We start from the raw sequence: 18301 nt of genomic DNA, 5'->3' as shown, positions 1-18301 counted from the left end.
AGCACATGGGACCTTTGTAGAATCTTATATAGTACCTTAGATGTTCTTTAGGTTTGGCTGGAATGGTTTTTGTTGGAGGTTGACAAATTATGGTAGGGAGCAATGCCTAACTGAAGTTTGCATAAGAGTGACCTCCAGAGTAGCCTCCCGACTCTATTTGAACTCTCTCAGTTGCTGATATTTTGTTATACTTCTTTCCCTCCGTTTTGGTCAGGAAGGCATTGTTGATTCCACAGTACGAGGGCCAGGTTCATCCCTGGGAGTCATCTCCCACGCTGCCAGGGAGACTTTCCTCTCTGGACGGCATGTCCTGACTCATTATTACTGTTATTAGAGAGTAAGGGTGAATAACACGCAAGGTCCCCACATCACCCCACCACGAGCGCCTTGTACTGCTGTGGATCCATGTTACAATTGATGATGGCATATTTTCACACCTGTACTGGTAATGAATGTCCAGGGTTTAGCTTAGGGCTCACTGTGGAATGTAATTGTAGTGGGCAGGTTCAGGGGACAACCTGGCCAGATGATGGCACCCAGATATTCTTTTGTGCGGACTTAAATCATCAGCATGTAAAACTCATCTATAGCTCATTATGTCTGCCGTCAGCTAAGTGAGGCTTAACAGGAGAGATGAGAAGACGGCTCAGCAGCTTAGACCCAGACATTAAGAAATACAGAAAGGAACTGCCCTGGGGAAAGCCCTGTGTGCCCAGAAGCCGGGAGGTAAGGCCAGCAGACGTCCCGTGTGCCTGCCTGCATGACAGAGGAACCCAGATAAAAGCCAGCAGCCTTTCCTCTGAGGAACTGCAAATTTGTAACTAAATAAATCCCCTTTAAAAAAGCCAATCCATCTCTGGTGTGTTGCAATCCAGCAGTCTTAGCAAACTAAAATACTAGTTGGCACGGATTTTTTTAAAAAATTTTATTCTGTCTCCAAATACACAGTCTAACATGCCTCTTGAATCATGTTCACGTGTATACTTCTGTGCCATTAACTGCGTTCTCAGTGTTGCTGCCATCAGCACCACCCATCACCAAACACGCCTCATCCCAAACAGGAGCCCGCCTATCTCCTTCTCCCCCGGTAACCTGTATTCTAGTTTCTGACCTTATGAGCTTGCTTATTCTAATTGTTTAAAGTTACTGAGATCAAGCGAAATTTGCCCTTTTGTGTCTAGCTTATTTCCCTCAACGTGATTTCTTCGAGGTTCATCCATACTGTCACCTATGAGGACGTTATTCCTTTTCATGGTCAAATGATATTACATTGCATGCACATACCACATCTTCTATTTCCGCTCATCAGTAGACGAACACCCGAGTTGCTTTCACCCATTGGCAACTGTGAATAATGCTGCTAAGAAGACCAGTGCTCACACCCAAGCTCTTCTGGGTCATACCTAGAAGGGACTGCTGGGCCATAAGTCAGCTCTGCACTCAGCTTCCGGAGGAACCGCCAAACTGTTCTCCATAGCGGCTGTTCCATTCACATTCCCACCAGCAATGAGCGAGCGTTCCCATGTCTCCATATCCTCTCCAGCACTTGTTATTTTCTAACAACTCACTTTTGAAATGTGGGGACCCTGGCCCAGCTTCAGGAGGGTTATTGATGCCAGAGAGAATGTATGCTTCAGGGTAAGGCTACAGTTGGGTCCAGCAGCGGTTGGCGAGAGCTGAGGAACAATGAGGCTGCAATGATGTAAGCATTCAGGCAGAAATGGCAAATACCTGAACCATCCAACACCTCCTCAGGAGTAGGGCTAACGCACTGTGGCTGTGGCCTCAGAATCCCACACACTGGTGCGTGCTGGGAAGCCATGATTACCTTACCAGAGATGACAGGTAAAAACTCATTTGTGATCTCTGCTTTCAATTATTTTCTTGAAAATCTTTCTCCATTGTGATTCTTAATGCAAATCTAGGATTTCACTTTTTGGGTCTGCCTGCCTACTTTCATATACAGTTTAAATCTGCTTCCATTTATATTGAAAAAATGCTAAACCCACAGAACAGTTTAAATAATAGTGTGTGAATACTTGTGTACTTTATATTTTCCAACCGGCAATATTTTGCCACATTTGTCCTTTTTTAAAAAATTAATATTATCTTAATATACCAAAAATTCAAACATTTTACTTCTATCAAGCCTCAACTCCCCCTACATTCCCTCTACTTTCTGTCTCTATGAATTTACTACTTCTAGATATTTCACACAAGTGAAAGCACAGACTGTTTGTTCATGTATGCCGTGCCTGTTCCACCTGGGATGATGTTTTCAGTGTTCACTCATTCCTCTTTACAGTAGAATAATGCCTCATTGTATGGGCGCGTCCCATTCTGTTTACTCTTTCATTTATTGATGGATCTTTGGTTTGTTTCTACTTTTTGGCAGTTGTGAAATCATGCTGGGAACCCTGGAGTATAAGCATCTGTTTGTGCTCCAGTTTTTTATTTCTTTGGGAGCTGACCTTAAGAGTGGAACTGCGGGGTCACGTGGTAACTGTTTTAACTTTCTGAGGAATTGCCCTACTGCTTTCCACAGTGGTTGCACCATTTTATCCTTCTACACAGGTGCTCTTCCTGTGTGCATTCATTTTTGTTGCACCAACTGTTCTAGCTTGCTAGCTGCCAGAATGCAATATACCAGGAACGGAATGGCATTTTAAAAGGGGAATTTAATGTTGCTAGTTTACAGTTCTAAGGCCGAGAAAATGTCCCACTTAAAACAAGTCTATAGAAATGTCCAATCAAAGGCATCCAGGGAAAGATATCGTGATTCAAGGAGGCCAATGAAGTTCAGGGTCTCTCTCAAGTGAAAAGGCACATGGTGAACACAGTCAGGGTTTCTCTCTCGGCTGGAAGGGCACATGGCGAACATGGCGTCATCTGCTAGCTTTCTCTCCTGGCTTCCTGTTTCATGAAGCTCATCGGGAGGCGTTTTCCTTCTTCATCTCCAAAGGTTGCTGGCTGGTGGACCCTGCTTCGAGGTGCTACAGCATTCTCTGCTCTCTCCGAATCTCTCTCATTCTCCAAAATGTTTCTTCTTTTATAGGACTCCAGAAACTAATCAAGACCCACCTGAATGGGTGGAGACACGTCTCCACCTAATCCATTTTAACAACCACTCTTGATCACTCAAGATCACATCAAGATGTGACATCTCAAGGGAGATGATCTAATTACAGTTTCAAACATACAGTACTGAACAGGGATTAGAAGAAACAGTTGCCTTTACAAAATGGGATCAGGATTAAAACATAGCTTTTCTAAGGTACATGCATCCTTTCAAACCAGCACACCAAGTGAGAATAAGTTACAAACATCATGACTTTTCATCCTTAAAAACTTCAGCATCATCTCCTAAGGACCAAGGTATTTCACATAACCACAATTCAATCATCACACTCGAGAAATTCATCTCTGATACAACACTGTTCTCTAAAATAGTGTACAGTCCATATTCAAATACCTCTGGCCATCCCAGCAATAACTTTTGTGGTTTTCTGTTTTGTTGTGTTTTGCACCCAGGACCCAAGCCGGGCTTGTGGGCACCACATATTGTTACTGGGTCTAGTCTCCTTTAACCTACAAGAGCTCCTTAGTCATTCCAAACCTTCTGGGAAGGACAGACCAGGTGTTGTGAGATGCCTGGCTGTTCCCACATGATTAGGCCCAGGTTAAACATGTTTTCTAAGCACACTAGGCATGGCACCGTTTCCTCCCAGGGCGGAGCATCAGGGTTCACCTCTGCTGCTGAGGAAGCCAGATTCCCCCACTGTGAAAGTGTCCTTTTCTCTTCTTAATTAATAAGCAATCTTGGGGGAGGGGGTGATATTTTCAGACTGTATGAATATCCAGTTACCCAGGAAACTTTCGCTCAGTGTTTACAGCATCCACAGATACTGGCATGAATTAGTCACTACAATGCTGTCTGCAAAATGAGGACTTTCTAATGCTATAACTTATTCCTACACCTTTTTGTGATCTGATCCTATAATCAGAAGCAATATTACATTTTTCTACTTCTTTTTTTCCCACCTTAAAAAAGTACTGTGAAGTAGGCAACTTTTCTATGAAAAAGAGCCTCCCCACTCCTAGCAATTCTATTTTTTACTGGGAAAAAAGCTAGGTGGAAAAATAGGGTAATGCTTTCTAAACGCCTAACTACAGAATCAATTTTGTGGGGCCCAAAGAAGGAACCTCAGAATTAACCTCCTCTGGGCTCAGCAGTCAGAAGGTTCAACGCTCAAATCCCCAACACAATACTTAATCTATCTGAACTTCAGTTTCCTCTTTCAAAAAAAGTGAGATACTAGCTATAGGCTTCATGGCAGTTACTGAATAAATACTACAGTTTACTGAGCTAATCTCATTTGTATCATCATTACTTACAGAGGGCAAAGGAATACACTCGGGAGGAAACGAAAAATAAACCCTATCACAGAATTTTGGAAATTGTATTCTCTCTTTTAAAGTCCTCCCACTAGCTCAGGAAGCATGCAGGAACTGCTCAGCTCCCAAGAGAGTTACTGCCTGCCATGCCGGAGACCTGGGTTCGAATCCCGGTACCTGCCCATGCCAAAAAAAATTTGTATGTATGTGTGTTAGAGTCAGTTGTCAACTTGGCCAGGTGAGCATACTCAGTCTTGTTGCTGCGGACATAGCCAACGGTATGTGAATCTCACCTGTTGCCAATTACATCAGCAGTCAGCTAGGAGGCGTGTCTGCTGCAATGAGTGACACGTTTGACTTAACTGGCTGGTGCTTAAATGAGAGTACGCAACGTAGCACAGCCTCAGCAGCTCGGCACTCCTCATCTCAGCACTTGCAGCTCAGCCCAGGCCTTTGGAGATGCAGAAAGAAGTCACCCCGGGGAAAGTTGTTGGAACCCAGGGGCCTGGAAAGAAGGCCAGCAGAGATCATCCTGTGCCTTCCACGTAAGAAAGAACCTCAGTGGAAAGTAGCTGCCTTTCCTCTGAAGAACCAACAAAATAAATCCCCTTTTATTAAAGGCCAATCCGTCTCTGGTGTGTTGAATTCCGGCAGCTAGCAAACTAGAACAGTATGCATCACATGGAACACAGAAGAAATATTGGCAAACACATAAGGCAAAAAGATACATACACAATTTAAGTTTTCACTTCCTGTCACACCAGTGAATTTAAATTACAGGCTCTATCTTTTCTTGGTAATTAAGTTCCATATCAAATTAGAAGCTAAAAATTTTAACAATAGTATGTACTATTATTTCATTTTCTCAATGGGTTTTTAGAACAAATATAAGATATTTACATTAATTGGCCCTAATTAAAGGCATTATAATGTCTTTGAGATTTATCTTTAATAGTTTTCAAAAGGTGTAATACTTTCATATAAACAACGTGAATTTTATACATCTCACAAAGTGTGAGGTGAGATTTCTCCCATTCAATGTTGGATACTAAGTTTAAATCATACCAGGAGAAAATTGCAACCAAGAAGTTAGGATTTTAAAAATGATTATGATTTCTGAGTCATTGAACAGATACTTCTTTTTACTTTCTGGTATATTAGGATAGCCAGAGAGAAATACCTGTAATCTCTGAACTGTAATCCAGTTGCCTTAATCCCTGATAATGACTATAACTATATAACTTTTATTTTTTAATTGTAAAAATCTCATGACTGGCCCCTACTTGTACCCTTTCAACTTTAGAGTCTTGTGATCACTAAACACAGCCCCTCATTTATTAATGAAGGGTCTTGGGTCAGCCCAGAACTAACCCACCCCAAGGCCAAAGTTACCTTGATAACTGAGATTGGAGCTAACCAAAATGGGCCCACCTGACATGCGCAGTAGCTTAGACTTTAACGCACAAGTAACCTATACCCCATTATAATACTAAAAATCATGCCCTCATATTAAGGCTGCCATTTTCTTACACAGGTTCTGTAACTAAGTGTGCAACCAATCTGCGCATGCTCGATAATCAGATCACCTCTAATTACATCCTCTGGGGTCACTGTGCTCATTATCCTAAAGCCTGCCCATCTTTTAATGCTACATAAGTATAGTTACTGCAGTTCAGGGAGAAAGATTTTGGGCCACTAGGCCATCTACTCTCCTGCTACGTGCCTAGAAATAAACTCTTTCTCTCTTTGAACCCACGTGTCTCAGGAATTGAAAAAAAGGGTGACGGGGCATTCAACCATTTCTGTTCAACAAGCCAAAAGAGCTAAAATAAGCATCTGACTGCTATAACTGAAGAGCAATATTATTATTTGGTCACAAATTTTTCTAAATCACCTCACCTTGTTTGTAACAATGGAGAGTTTCCACAGGTTCTTACAGAAGATATACAGATAATATTAGAAAGACCTTCCCACTTGACAATGGCTTGACACAATTTAAGACTGTTAACAGTAACGGCAAAGTCTATATGTTTTTAAAAACCAAGAAAATAAATCCTTAATTTTTCTGACAAATGTGCATTATTTTAAACCATCCAAGAGGTTGTAACTTCCCCCTTTTTACTACCACATATCCGCTAACGACATTACAAAGAACTCATTCTGCTAAGTAGAGGTAACAAAGTCAACCACACATGAGCGGTCCTTCCTGCTGGTGACGTCATGGACACCACACTGAAAAACATCCTTCAGTCACCAAAAGAAAGGCATACGCAGAACAGACCCGACCGAGCTCTCGAAGCATCGCAGATAAGGCAAGAAAACACAGCTAATTTAAAATTAGCTAATACTACCTTTCCATTATCTTTAAATGGAAAAAGAAAGCTTGATAACAAAGCAAAGTACCACATTTTAATGCAACACGTATTTATTTTGCTCAAGGCATTCTGCTGACCCCTGAGAACATAAAGATGAATGAAGCACACGGCTTAACTTAAAGACGCCTGTGGTCCTTTCCCCACAGCTAGATGAGGGTGCACAGAATGATAATGTAACAGGAAAGAGAGGTACAAACAGAGGCTTTGAAGATGGCAGGGGCCTTGGACTGTAAACTCAGGGCAGGACCAGGTTTCTTTATTTTCAACTTTTACTGTTAATAACACAATGCCTCACACAGAGAGGTGCAAATCCAGCTTCTATGCTCAAATGAAGAGTGAACACAACTGATGTGGGCATGGAGGGCAAAGCAACGGATCTCAGTCTATTACCTAAAATTCTGAGTTACAGGTTGGGGTGGGTGGGTGGAGGGAACTAGAATCAGAATCCTTACAAGCACCTTAAGTGCCTCCGGCTTGGGGGCCTGACACCTCATGCCAGCAGAACAGGCTGGAGAGCAGCTGTGAGCAGAGAGCTGTGGCACCGAAAAGTTGGACGAGAGCTCTAACTGTGAGACAGAGCGTGTAGGCCCACCTGGCTGGACAGGCAGTGCTGTGGGGGCTGAGTCAGGGCTCCTCAGCCCGGGGCCACCCACCCAGTCCTGGCGGCACAGCTGGACTCAACGGGGAGCTTTGCCCCACAATCCCTCTGACCCTGATCACGGGTGACACTGAAAATGGGACTGCCCCAGACACCTGCTTTCAGGGTTTGTTCTGCCGCTATGTGTTCCTTAGCGCCCCTCCCAAAGCCTGCCACTTCGCCTCCCAAGGCCCTAAGCAGATGGCAGAGGAGGAGCCAGCAACGACCCCTGGTGCTGGCAGCCACTACAGGGAAGAGGCGCCCACCAGCCCAGCTTTCTGGAGGTGACAGACAGGAGATTTCAGATTCATAGAGCCTCAAGCACGGTGAGGAGACAGAGGCGGCTTTCAATGCTAGCTGGCACCAGCCTCACCTCCTTTTTCTTTTAGTCCTTGTCTTAGGAGCATTCTGCTTATAAGACGAAGTTTTAAGTTGAATTTACTATCATCCTTTCTCTTCTTCCAGGTCTGCACATACCAGTTTTCTTCCCCTGGTACTTAGAATCACTGTCACTTTGCTCCCTCCCACCTTCTGCCTGGAAGGCTCCTGTCAACCCCTGCACTAGGGACCCAGCTCAGATGGCCCTTGCTCGGGGCAGCCTTCTCTGCCACCTGGACATCAGTCTTATTTCGGTCAGACTTCTCACAGTTTTGGCTGGTCATCTGATGTCTGTCTTCTCTGCTAGATTATAACTCCAGGGAAGCAGGTATCATGTATGTTTTATTTATGTCTGAAGACCCAAGAGAAGCTCAAAAAATATTTGTTGATTAATTAGCACATCAAATAAAGTCTAAGTCCCTCTGCTTGCTGTCAACCAATTGGCCAAATTTCCTACCATTCCGTCAGACTCCCTGCACCTGAGTCAGATTTCTTATTTCTGCTTTCCCCAACTAAGAGGAACTTCTTCCTCTGGTCAAATCCTGACCCTTACTCAGTACCTAACCCAATAACTCTCTACAAAGCTTTCTGATAAGTCCTTCTCGAGCCCTTCCATGGCGGTGCTCTGGTGTGCCTCACGCAGTGGACGCGCCAAGCTCACACTGAGTAGTCTGTGTGCTCCCCTTGAGAACATCACTTTCACACACTTCTGGTACTCTCTGCAGTGTCTACCTCAGCACACAGAAAATATAACTAATACCTGCTGACTATATTTTGTACTAAATACACGTGAAACAATTAAGTGATATAAAGACCAGAAGAGTGAAGATGGAAGAGTATGCTTAGGAACAGAGAAATAAGCAACCAGCCTTAAAATGAAGGGAACAATGAATCTGAACAATGAAAATTAACAAATTCACTAACTCAGTAAACCTCACAATCACCTACAGCATCTTTCTCACAGGCCTGCACACCTGCCATCTCTAGAGAACATCTTTTCCTCCTGTGGGTTTGCACAAGAGTCTGAGGCCACCTCCTTCCAGCCTGTGACTTCCTTTAATATTTCTTGTAAAGCAGTTCTACTTCCAACAAATCCTCTGTCTTTACTTATCTGGGAATGTCTTTATTTTGCCTTCATTTTTGAAGGATAATTTTGCTATGACAGAAAATTCTTAGTTAAGAGGTTATTTATTATTTTTGGCACATTGAATATGTCCTTCTACTGATTTCTGGCTTCCACTTTTTTTGAGTAAAATTGCCTATCCAATGTTTATCTTCAATGCTAGTTTTACAAACTCCACAAAAGCAAGTATTATTCAGTCGTTAACTATATAATGATGCATGCCTGTCATGGATATTTTCTTTCTTCTTTTTTATTCTTTTTCCTCCCTTTCTCTTGTTTTTCTGCTTTTAAGATCTTCTCTGTCTTTGCCTTAATGCTTTTACTATAACGTGTGTAGGTGTAGATCTCTGCATTTATTCTACTTAGGCTTCTCTGTACTTCTTGAATAATAATGTTCTCACCAAATCTTGGAAGTTTTCAGCCATATTTCTCCAAATATTTTTTTGTTCCTTTTTCTCTTCTCTCCTTCTGAACCCCCTTTCCATACATGTTGGTATATGTGATAATGTCCCACAGGTCTATGAGACTCTGTCCATTTTTCTTCATCTTTTAAAAAATATTCTTCAGAATGGTTCATTTCTATTGATCTATCTTCAAGTTAAATGATTCTTTCTTTTGCCATTTCGAATCTATTGATGAAACCCTCTAGTGAATTTGTCATTTGAGTTATTTCCTTTTGGTTCTTTTTAAATGACCTGTATACCCTTTACTGGAAATCTCTATTTGCTGATACATTGTTGCTATTCATTGTTGTCATGCTTTTCTTCAGTTCTTTAAATATAGGTTCTGCTAGTTCTTTGAAAATACTTGTATTAGCTGCTTTGAAGTCGTTCTCTGCTAAATCCAACGCCTGGGAACACTCACAGACAGCTTCTAGTGACCAGATTTTTCCCTATGAGTCACTTTCCTATTTCTTTGCATGTCTTACAATCTTCAGCTGAGAACTGGACATTTTACACAATACCCCTGTAGCAACTCTGGATCCTGATTTTTCCCCCTTAAGGTTGTTGTTGCCTTATTTACTTGTTTTGTTTAATAATATACCTGGGTTAAATCTATGAAATCTGTCTTCCTTGTGGCATGCAGCCACTGACATCTCTGCTCAGTTTTAATTTTGTGTATGCTCTTTTTTTTCCCCCTTCTTTTTAGGCCTGCCTTCCTAGGTGGTGCCACTGTGTCTGCATAGAGATCAGTCCTCAGCCAATTACTGGACATAGCTTGTGCTCAAACATCTTCACCCGGCAAGGCTTCTGTCACCTGCTAACAGACCTGTACATGGGTTCTGGCCATTTCCAGTTCCACCCTGGGTTTGCCCAAGTCCTTGTGGAGTCTCCTAGGAGCACACACAGTCTCGGGTCAGCCGGGAGCCGGCCTTGCTCTCCCTGCACACAGGAATGCGCCTGCTCACCACTTCAAGCAAGCAGAGCCAAGCCAGAGGCTCTCCTCCACTCACCTGCCTCTGTGGGTCACTTTCGCAGCGAGACTGTGCATGGGTGGCACCCACACTCCAAACAAGGGGAGTTCCTTTCCACACTGCAGAACAAGCTGCCAGTCCTGGCGGCCTCCTCATCCTGGCAGAACTTCCACAGGCCAGCTTGGGGGACATGGGGGCAGCCCCAATTTCACATCTCCTCATTGTTCTACACAAACTAAAGTTTGGCAGTTTATAAAAGCATAAATGTGTCTCTGTTTCATGCCTTTGGCTGATTTCCAGAATGCTGAAATGGCTGTTTTGTTGATTTTGTGCAGTTTTATATTGCTTTTTGGGAAGACGACATGCTGATCACCTCACTTGTCATAGCCAGAAGTACCACCACCCTCCATAACTCTTCAGACCTACCTGATAAATATTTTACAATTTTTTCTTTCTAATGACTTTTATTTTGGATATTTTTCAGATGACAACAAAATCATAAATAATACAATGAATACCTCTGCACTCAATGCTCAGTTAAAGAAATAAAACACTGCAGATGTGTCTGAGGCTTCTCATTTATTTTTCTCTGATCTGATTCCCTTTCTTTCCTCTCTAGAGGGCACCACTGTCCTAAATTTGTTTATTAACCCCATGCACCTTTTTATTCTTTTATGTCTGTATATGTGTTCATAAAGCAATTAGTGTTTTGCAGTTTTTAATTTACTCATATGGTATTTGACTGTACTGTACATATTTTTCTACATTAGTCACTGATATTTTTGCATTTATTCATGTAAATACACAAAGCTTTAATTCATTCACAGTAAACTGCTATACAGACATGCCACAACTGACCCATTCTGTGATCTGCTATAACAGTGCTGCAGCAGATATTCTTGGACATGTCTCTCCACGCACATGTGTGACAGCAAGGCCTGGAGAAGGACACAGAGCAGTTGTAAATGCCTGTGTAAGTACATGAAACCTACACACTTGGAGGGCATGTGGGGGCAGTTCTCGTAAGAAGGGCAGGCAGTGATTGTCCCTACCAAAGGGACTCACGAGCTTCCACAGAATAAATCCCAACACCGGGGGACACTCACAGAGAGTGCTGAGATTTAAGACTCACACGAGGCCTCAGTGCCTGCGCTCTCCAACTCCTACACATGAGGGGCAGGTCAGCCTATGTCACAGGCCACAGCAGTGAAAACTGAGACTAAAATGTAGGTTTTCTAACTTCTTTCCTTTCTTCAAACCGAGAAGGGTAGAGCGAGGACACAGCACCACCTGGACGCCGCCCCACGTGCGCTGATGCAGAAGCTGCATTCTCACAAGACTTGCAGGGGACCCCGACGCACACTACAGCTTCAGACGAGCTCTGGGGACGCACTTAGGAGTGAGAGGGTACGGGCATTCTCTAACTTTCTAAACAGCTATTTACAACACAAAGCCATTCCCTATTGCCCCTAAGCGCACCTCCCCTTCTTTTTTCCTTTCAAAGGTTCCACTTCCTAATACAAAATCCTCAAACTCTACCCTACATTTCCTGATTTGGTTCTGATACACACTACTCCCCTACATTTCCTGATTCGGTTCTGATACACACTACTCTGTGATAAGAGTTACATGATCAAATAAATTTGGGAAACACTAGGTTAATCAAAGTAAAACTGATTCTTTACAACTTCTCAGAGACAGCAATATGTTAATGATCATTAAGAGTCTCTATAAGTAGAATACATTTTAAGCATTTTCCAAACTTATTTTACCATTTAACCTTCTTTCCTCCATGGGTCACCATCTGAATACATGAATGTTTCAAGGAACACGGGTGGGAAATTATGACATATTATTTTATTAGCAACCACCCTCATTTTTAAAACAAAAATTATCATTATTTTTTTTAAGTTGTCTCTTCCCTCTCTTATGGTCCCTGGGTCTTCCCCCACGTAAACTGCTCTCATGCCAGATGCTTCCCTGCAGCTCTGTGCACGTGAAATAACACCAACGAGAAGGAGAATCACATCTGACCCTGCTGACTTCCTCCCCTCTTCCTTTTTCTTCATGCTTTGAGGGAAGAAAAAATCAGTCTGGAATGAAGATAAGGTGTCTTACGTCTAAAATTTCAAGTAGTTTTTCTTCAATCGGAGACAACTGAGGAGAGCAAACTGGCACCTGCTATGAAACTAAGCTGAAAAACTACTGTCTTCAATCCAGTGTTCCCACATAGATGCCCAGTGAAATCAGGATGTCTGTTAATTTCCTTTTGATCACACTGAAGAAATTAAAAGTTACAGGACTCTAGGGATCTCTGGGTGGTGAAAAACACATTCTATTTTATACTTCATGCTTTTCTTTAGCTTCAATTTTTTTCCACAAAGAGCATGCTATTTTGCAATTAGAAAAAAGATCTATTTTCGTTCTAAAAGAATTAGCCTGAAGAAAGAAAACAATCACAGATCCATTAAGTTTAAACCCATCTGCATTAGTCGATCAAGATATATATAAAAGTACCATAGAGTAGGCAAGTGTTCGTAAGATAAATGTCTAAAATGGTTTATGGGAACAAAAGTTAATTATCTAAATAAGTTATTAAAGTCTCAAATCTTTATGGACACAGAGCTAAACATTATCGATGTCAAGACACACTCTGGTGAAATGAAAGAATTTCATCAGCCCTGGGTCTAAGTCTCTCTTTCTCCCTCCTTCTCTCTCCTGTTGGCCCTTCCCTGCTGCAGTCTCCTGGTCTGTAAGATGATGAGAGCCACTGCACTGGTTACTGTGAGGACCAAGACAACATACGCAAAACAAAAAACAACCCAGCACAGTGCCTGGCACAGATCTATACACACGTGCGCGTCCATGCGCATAGTAAGCACTCAATAAAACGCAACTACGTGTTATTAAAACAGCGACCACAGAATATCCTAAATGCGGAACTGGCCAAAAAAAATACTGTTATTACTGTAATTATACCAATTTACCAAATTTAATCAGTTTCAACATTTATCTGATGAGAAAAAAAAGAAATCATCGCAAACAGGTATTTCTTGAGAATCCACAATACATTCTGGGCATGTGATTGTACATTGAATACGCTATTTGTCAAAGTTATCAAACAAAATTTAAACAACATAAAAAGATAAGATTCAATCACAGTTACTTAATAAGTACAAGTTTTATGACTCTTATAGTCATTAGTTAAGAAAAAGGAAGAAACCTTAACGACGGGGAAAAAATACATGCATCCCAACGAGCAAATGTCAACACCAAAAAGAAACAAGGTCACAGGATTATGTTGAAAATTACATGGTTTCATGAGAAGTAGAACACCTACATTAAAAAAAAAGTCCAGGAGGAAAAACAACATCCACAATTACCTGGATGCGTCATAGTGACTGGCTCCTCCTTGGATTTATTATTGTAGATGACTACAGCAGCGGCACTGTGGAAAGCAGCCCGGGAGATCTTCTCTTTGAATGTACAGTTTCCCCGCTGCAGCAAGGCAATCCACTGCTTCGTATTAGGAGGGACAAAGAACCGAGTCTGAGGATCACAGCCCAGATGGTCAGCAACTAAACAGAAAAGAAAAGCACACACATTAGCTGTTTCCCGCACAAAGGTAAAGATCTGATCAAGTCTGTACCCAGGTGCCCCGCGGTCCTCTGAACTCCGAGCAGCTCTAAAGCACGTCAACCCCGCGCTGCCAGCTGAGCTGTGAGTGCACCTACAAGGCACAGCAGAGTCTGGGCCCACATATGTACACAGGGCAAGAGAGGCTCTCTTAACCCATTACCTGCCATGCAAATTCAAACAGTGAACATTTCCTTTTGACTTTAAAACTCACAAAATTTAAAAGACTGATAAAATCCAGGGTAAGGTGGTGAAGAGAAGAGGAAGAAAAGGCAAACAGAGTAAAATAAAACAAAACAGAAATCCAGGTGACTCTGATCTAATCCTGAGTTCAGCTCATTCGTCCAAACTCACTGAGCTCCTGTAGTGAGAAAAGAAGCAAATTTTGCTTGGCTGTAAATAAGGAATGCAAAGTACCCTTCGGTTCAGTTACCAGTGATTCTCTCTGAAATTCAGGCATGTCTGAACAAATTTCTTTCTGAAGGTCTAAGGAAATTAGAAAATTTCAGTTTTGGTCTGTATTTGAAAGTTAAAATAGTTAAGTAACATGAAATTAGAATAAATAGATTAGATTATCCCTCATACATACATATATATATATATATATGATATTTGGAAAAAAAAAATCACTCTATAACACTACGTTGATACATATATTTGTATATATATGTGCCTCCTGGAGGCAGCTACGGCCACACTGCTTGCATTGGGAACAGAGACCCCAACGGTGGCATCAGAAGCAAACAGTGCAGTAATAGTATGTAAAAAGGAACACGCATGGGGATGTGGTCACTCTTAGGACACCTGGCAGCACTCTGCTGAGCAAAAGAAATAGAATGCTTACAGTAAAGAATGCAGAGAAGCCACCAACTGCAAAGATACAGGACATCTATCATTCTTCCTTAAACAATATCTTTCTCCAAATTCTCTTTAAATTACCATGGTGAGAGACTGCAAGGAGAGCACATGTCTTGCAAGGGACAGTAAATGGGAGACAACTGCTGTCACAATTTGATGTGACATACTGCCTGGAACCACTCCCCATCCTTTTCCTTAAACAGTTTCTCCACTCAAACCTGTTTCTCAATCGCAGTAGACAGGAAAAAAAGGTCTATGCTCTGACTTTGGTAGTTAACTATTCAAGAACACAGTCAAAGGATCAGGAAACCTTGAAATCCTGAGAGACTATTTTCTTTCAATGGTGTCTGTTTCACAGATAATTATGCTATCTCAAAATATAAGCATTTAGGTGATGTGTTATGATAATTTTGCTACTTTAGGAAAACTTCCAAATCTGTACCCCAAAAGGGGCAACCAAAGGTTTGGTTTTGAGTATTTCATTTGTTATTTTTCAAAACATGCTTCTGCAAAAACCCTGTAAAGAAATGCATAACCAAAAATATCTAAAAAGCTTCCTACATTTATCTTCTGTAAAATATTCATTTATTTTTCTGTGATGTATACCTCCCTCCCTGTGGCTTCATATGCAATGGCAGTGTAGTAAAGAGGAGAGAATAGTTATGGAAATGAGAACTAGGACCTAAATTCTAGATCAATTACTTACTGGCCGAGTGACTGTCACAGGTAAATTAAACTCTCTGATCTTCAATTTTTACTTATTTATAAAATTTGAGGTACAATCTCCATCTCACAGAACTGTGCATGTGAAAGCCTGTAATAATTCCTTTACTCTTGAGGGTTTTTAAAAAAACAAACGTTTCTGTTTCATCAGTGTTCACCCTCTCTTGTCCTAGCGATCAAACTGATGCCTTGGAGATTTTGTGTCCCAATGTGTGCTGGTCTGAAGCTATTATGTATTCCAGAAAAGCCATATCTTTTAATCCTCATTCAACATTGCTAGGTGGGAGCTTTTGATTGCTTCCATGGAGATGTGACCCACCCAACTGTGGGTGGTAACTTTCGATAAGATGGTTTCTATGGAGCTGTCTCTCCAACCCATTCGAGGTAGGGGTGCTTACTGGAGCCCTTTAAGAGGGAACCATTTTGGAAAACGTACCAGATCCAACAGAGTTCAAATAGCCGAGACCTTCCAGATGCAGAAGAAAACGCCTCTCCCCCACCCCGGTGCTCCATGAAACAAGAGGCCAAGAGGAGAAGCCAGGAGACCTTCGCCGTGCCTTTCCAGATGACAGAGGTGTTCTGGACCCACTGGCCTTTTCTGAGTCAAGGTGTCTTTCCCTGGATGCCTTAGTTTGGACATTTTCATGGCCTCAGAATTGTAAACTTGTAAGTTAATAAAGTCCCCTATTTAAAAGCCATTCCGCTTTTGCTATATCACCTTCCAGCAGCTATTATAAACTAAAACACAATGTATGTGAAATTCACCTACAGCTCAGCTCAGCTCCATCCCACCTCCTTCTGTTTCTGTTTCAACTCTCATTTTCGCTCCCACGTTCCTTCTGACAGCCTCTTTCCTTTCCGAAGAACAGCAGATCAGTAATCTTCACCACGTCCTCAGACGAAAGGACACAGCAAGGGGTGCAACCACACACAAAATATACAACGTACAACGTGAGGGCTTTAAAACTCTCCTTAGGGAATCCCCACCCACAAAGAACAGGGTCTCCGAACCACTCCACGATCAAAGCGAACTCTACAGCACACCGCTGAAAACATGCTCCTGTTCCCCAAATTCACGCAAACTGTCGTCCGTAAGAGGCTCCTGGGAACACTTTTATCAGTAAGAAGAAAACATAGGCAAGTTCCTGGTCGAGGAAGTAGTATCACGATTCAGAAACGGAAACAAGGGTTTTGAAAAATCCCTTAATATCACTGCATGCCTACGTCATTTCGTCTTCCACCTCCACGAGACCCGGGCGCGGAGGCTTCCGGCACGCAGCGCCCACTTCCGGCTGCGGCCCGCGAGGGGCATTGTGGGGCCGCCCGCGAGGGGCACTGTGGGGCCAGACGGCGCGGACGCCCGCAGCAGGCCGCCGTCCCCCGGCTCGCCAGAGTTCCTTCAGGGCACAGGCTGAGAGGGTGGTGGGTCAGAAGGGGAGACCCATACGGAAACAACTCCTCTGACGTCGGCAAGCGGCCAGCTGCCTGCCGCGGAGGGGCTGCGTATGCTGCTGCAGTGGGCGGTGGGAACCCGCTCTGGGCCTTCCCGGTTGGGAACGAGGCCTTGGTGAACTCCTCGACGGGCCAAAGCTATCAGCAGCCCTTCACCTCCGCGACCCCAGCTCACGCCCCGCCACGCCGCTGGGGAAGGGAGAGAGTCCTCAAGGACGCCCGTGCGCGGGGGGCGGGCCCGCGGAGGAGGACGGAGAGGATGGGCCCGCATGGGTCGGGACAGGGAGCGGGAGCCGGAACCCCCGCCGAGCCCTCGGACGGACGCGGCCCCCGCCGAAGGAAGGGGGCGAGGACTGGGGGAAAGCCGGGGAGCTGGTGCGCGGCCGCGGCCACGCGTACACGGTGTAAGATAACCAGGTTCTTAAACGAGGAGTCCATCTGGAATGCGAAAGGAAGGCAGTTCTGGCACGAAGAACCTGGAAGAACCTGTAAATATTCTAAACAATAAATAAATAAAATCTCTTGTGGGGAAGAGTCTGTAACTCTACTTGAATTCATTTGCTACAACTACATTTCTTTAAAATGCAAATGCCCTGCAGAAAAGAGCTCTTATCTCCTCCATCCCGCCTGGCTCACGGTAAATGCTTGAACTACTTGGTGAAGGGAGCAAGTTACAGACAACAGAGGTAGATTAAGACTGGACGTAAAGAAAACCCTTATGCCCAAATCTGTTTCAGGTGAAAATGTTTTGACAGGGCAGTGTCCATCAGCTGTTACTTCCAAATGAAACAAAAATAAAAATAAGCCCGACTAAATTACTCTGAATTTAGATGTTTCCATCACCAACATGTGTTCTGATTAATTTCCTGCCTCTACCTGGTGTTTCCTTATTTTCCCTTTGTTAAATTCTAACTTTAGGACTCAAAGGGAAAAATACAATTCACTTTTGTTCCTGATGTTTTAAAAAATATTTTTATTATAAACAACAAACAGGCATACATTCTTTTTTTCCTAATTTATTAATTAAAAAATTTAACAAATGAAATAAAATATTAACATAGATAATCAGTAACTCACAATATCATCACTTAGTTGCATATTCATCATTTCTTAGAACATTGCATCCATTCAGAAAAAGAAATAAAATGAAAACAGGAAAAAATATATATACTTACCATACCCCTTACCCCTCGCTCTCACCGATCACTAGCATTTCAAACTAAATTTATTTTAACATTTGTTCCCCCTATTATTTATTTTTATTCCATATGTTCTACTCGTCTGTTGATATGGTAGATAAAAGGAGCATC

The 18301-nt window shown here is 42.7% G+C and overlaps 1 protein-coding gene across 3 annotated transcripts in view; it reads right to left on the bottom strand.

The window, feature by feature from the left end:
• RNF130 (ring finger protein 130) overlaps positions 1–18301 on the bottom strand; it is a 111848-nt gene that overhangs the window by 70153 nt on the left and 23394 nt on the right. For all 3 annotated transcript variants that reach the window (XM_077138206.1, XM_077138203.1, XM_077138204.1), the window contains exon 2: positions 13706–13900. In XM_077138206.1, the coding sequence (XP_076994321.1) occupies positions 13706–13900 (195 nt within the window). The remainder of the gene's footprint in view (positions 1–13705; positions 13901–18301) is intronic.

This window comes from Tamandua tetradactyla, chromosome 20 (genome assembly GCF_023851605.1).
Source record: "Tamandua tetradactyla isolate mTamTet1 chromosome 20, mTamTet1.pri, whole genome shotgun sequence".
NCBI lineage: Eukaryota > Metazoa > Chordata > Mammalia > Pilosa > Myrmecophagidae > Tamandua > Tamandua tetradactyla.
This window is presented reverse-complemented; position numbering and strand designations above follow the sequence as displayed.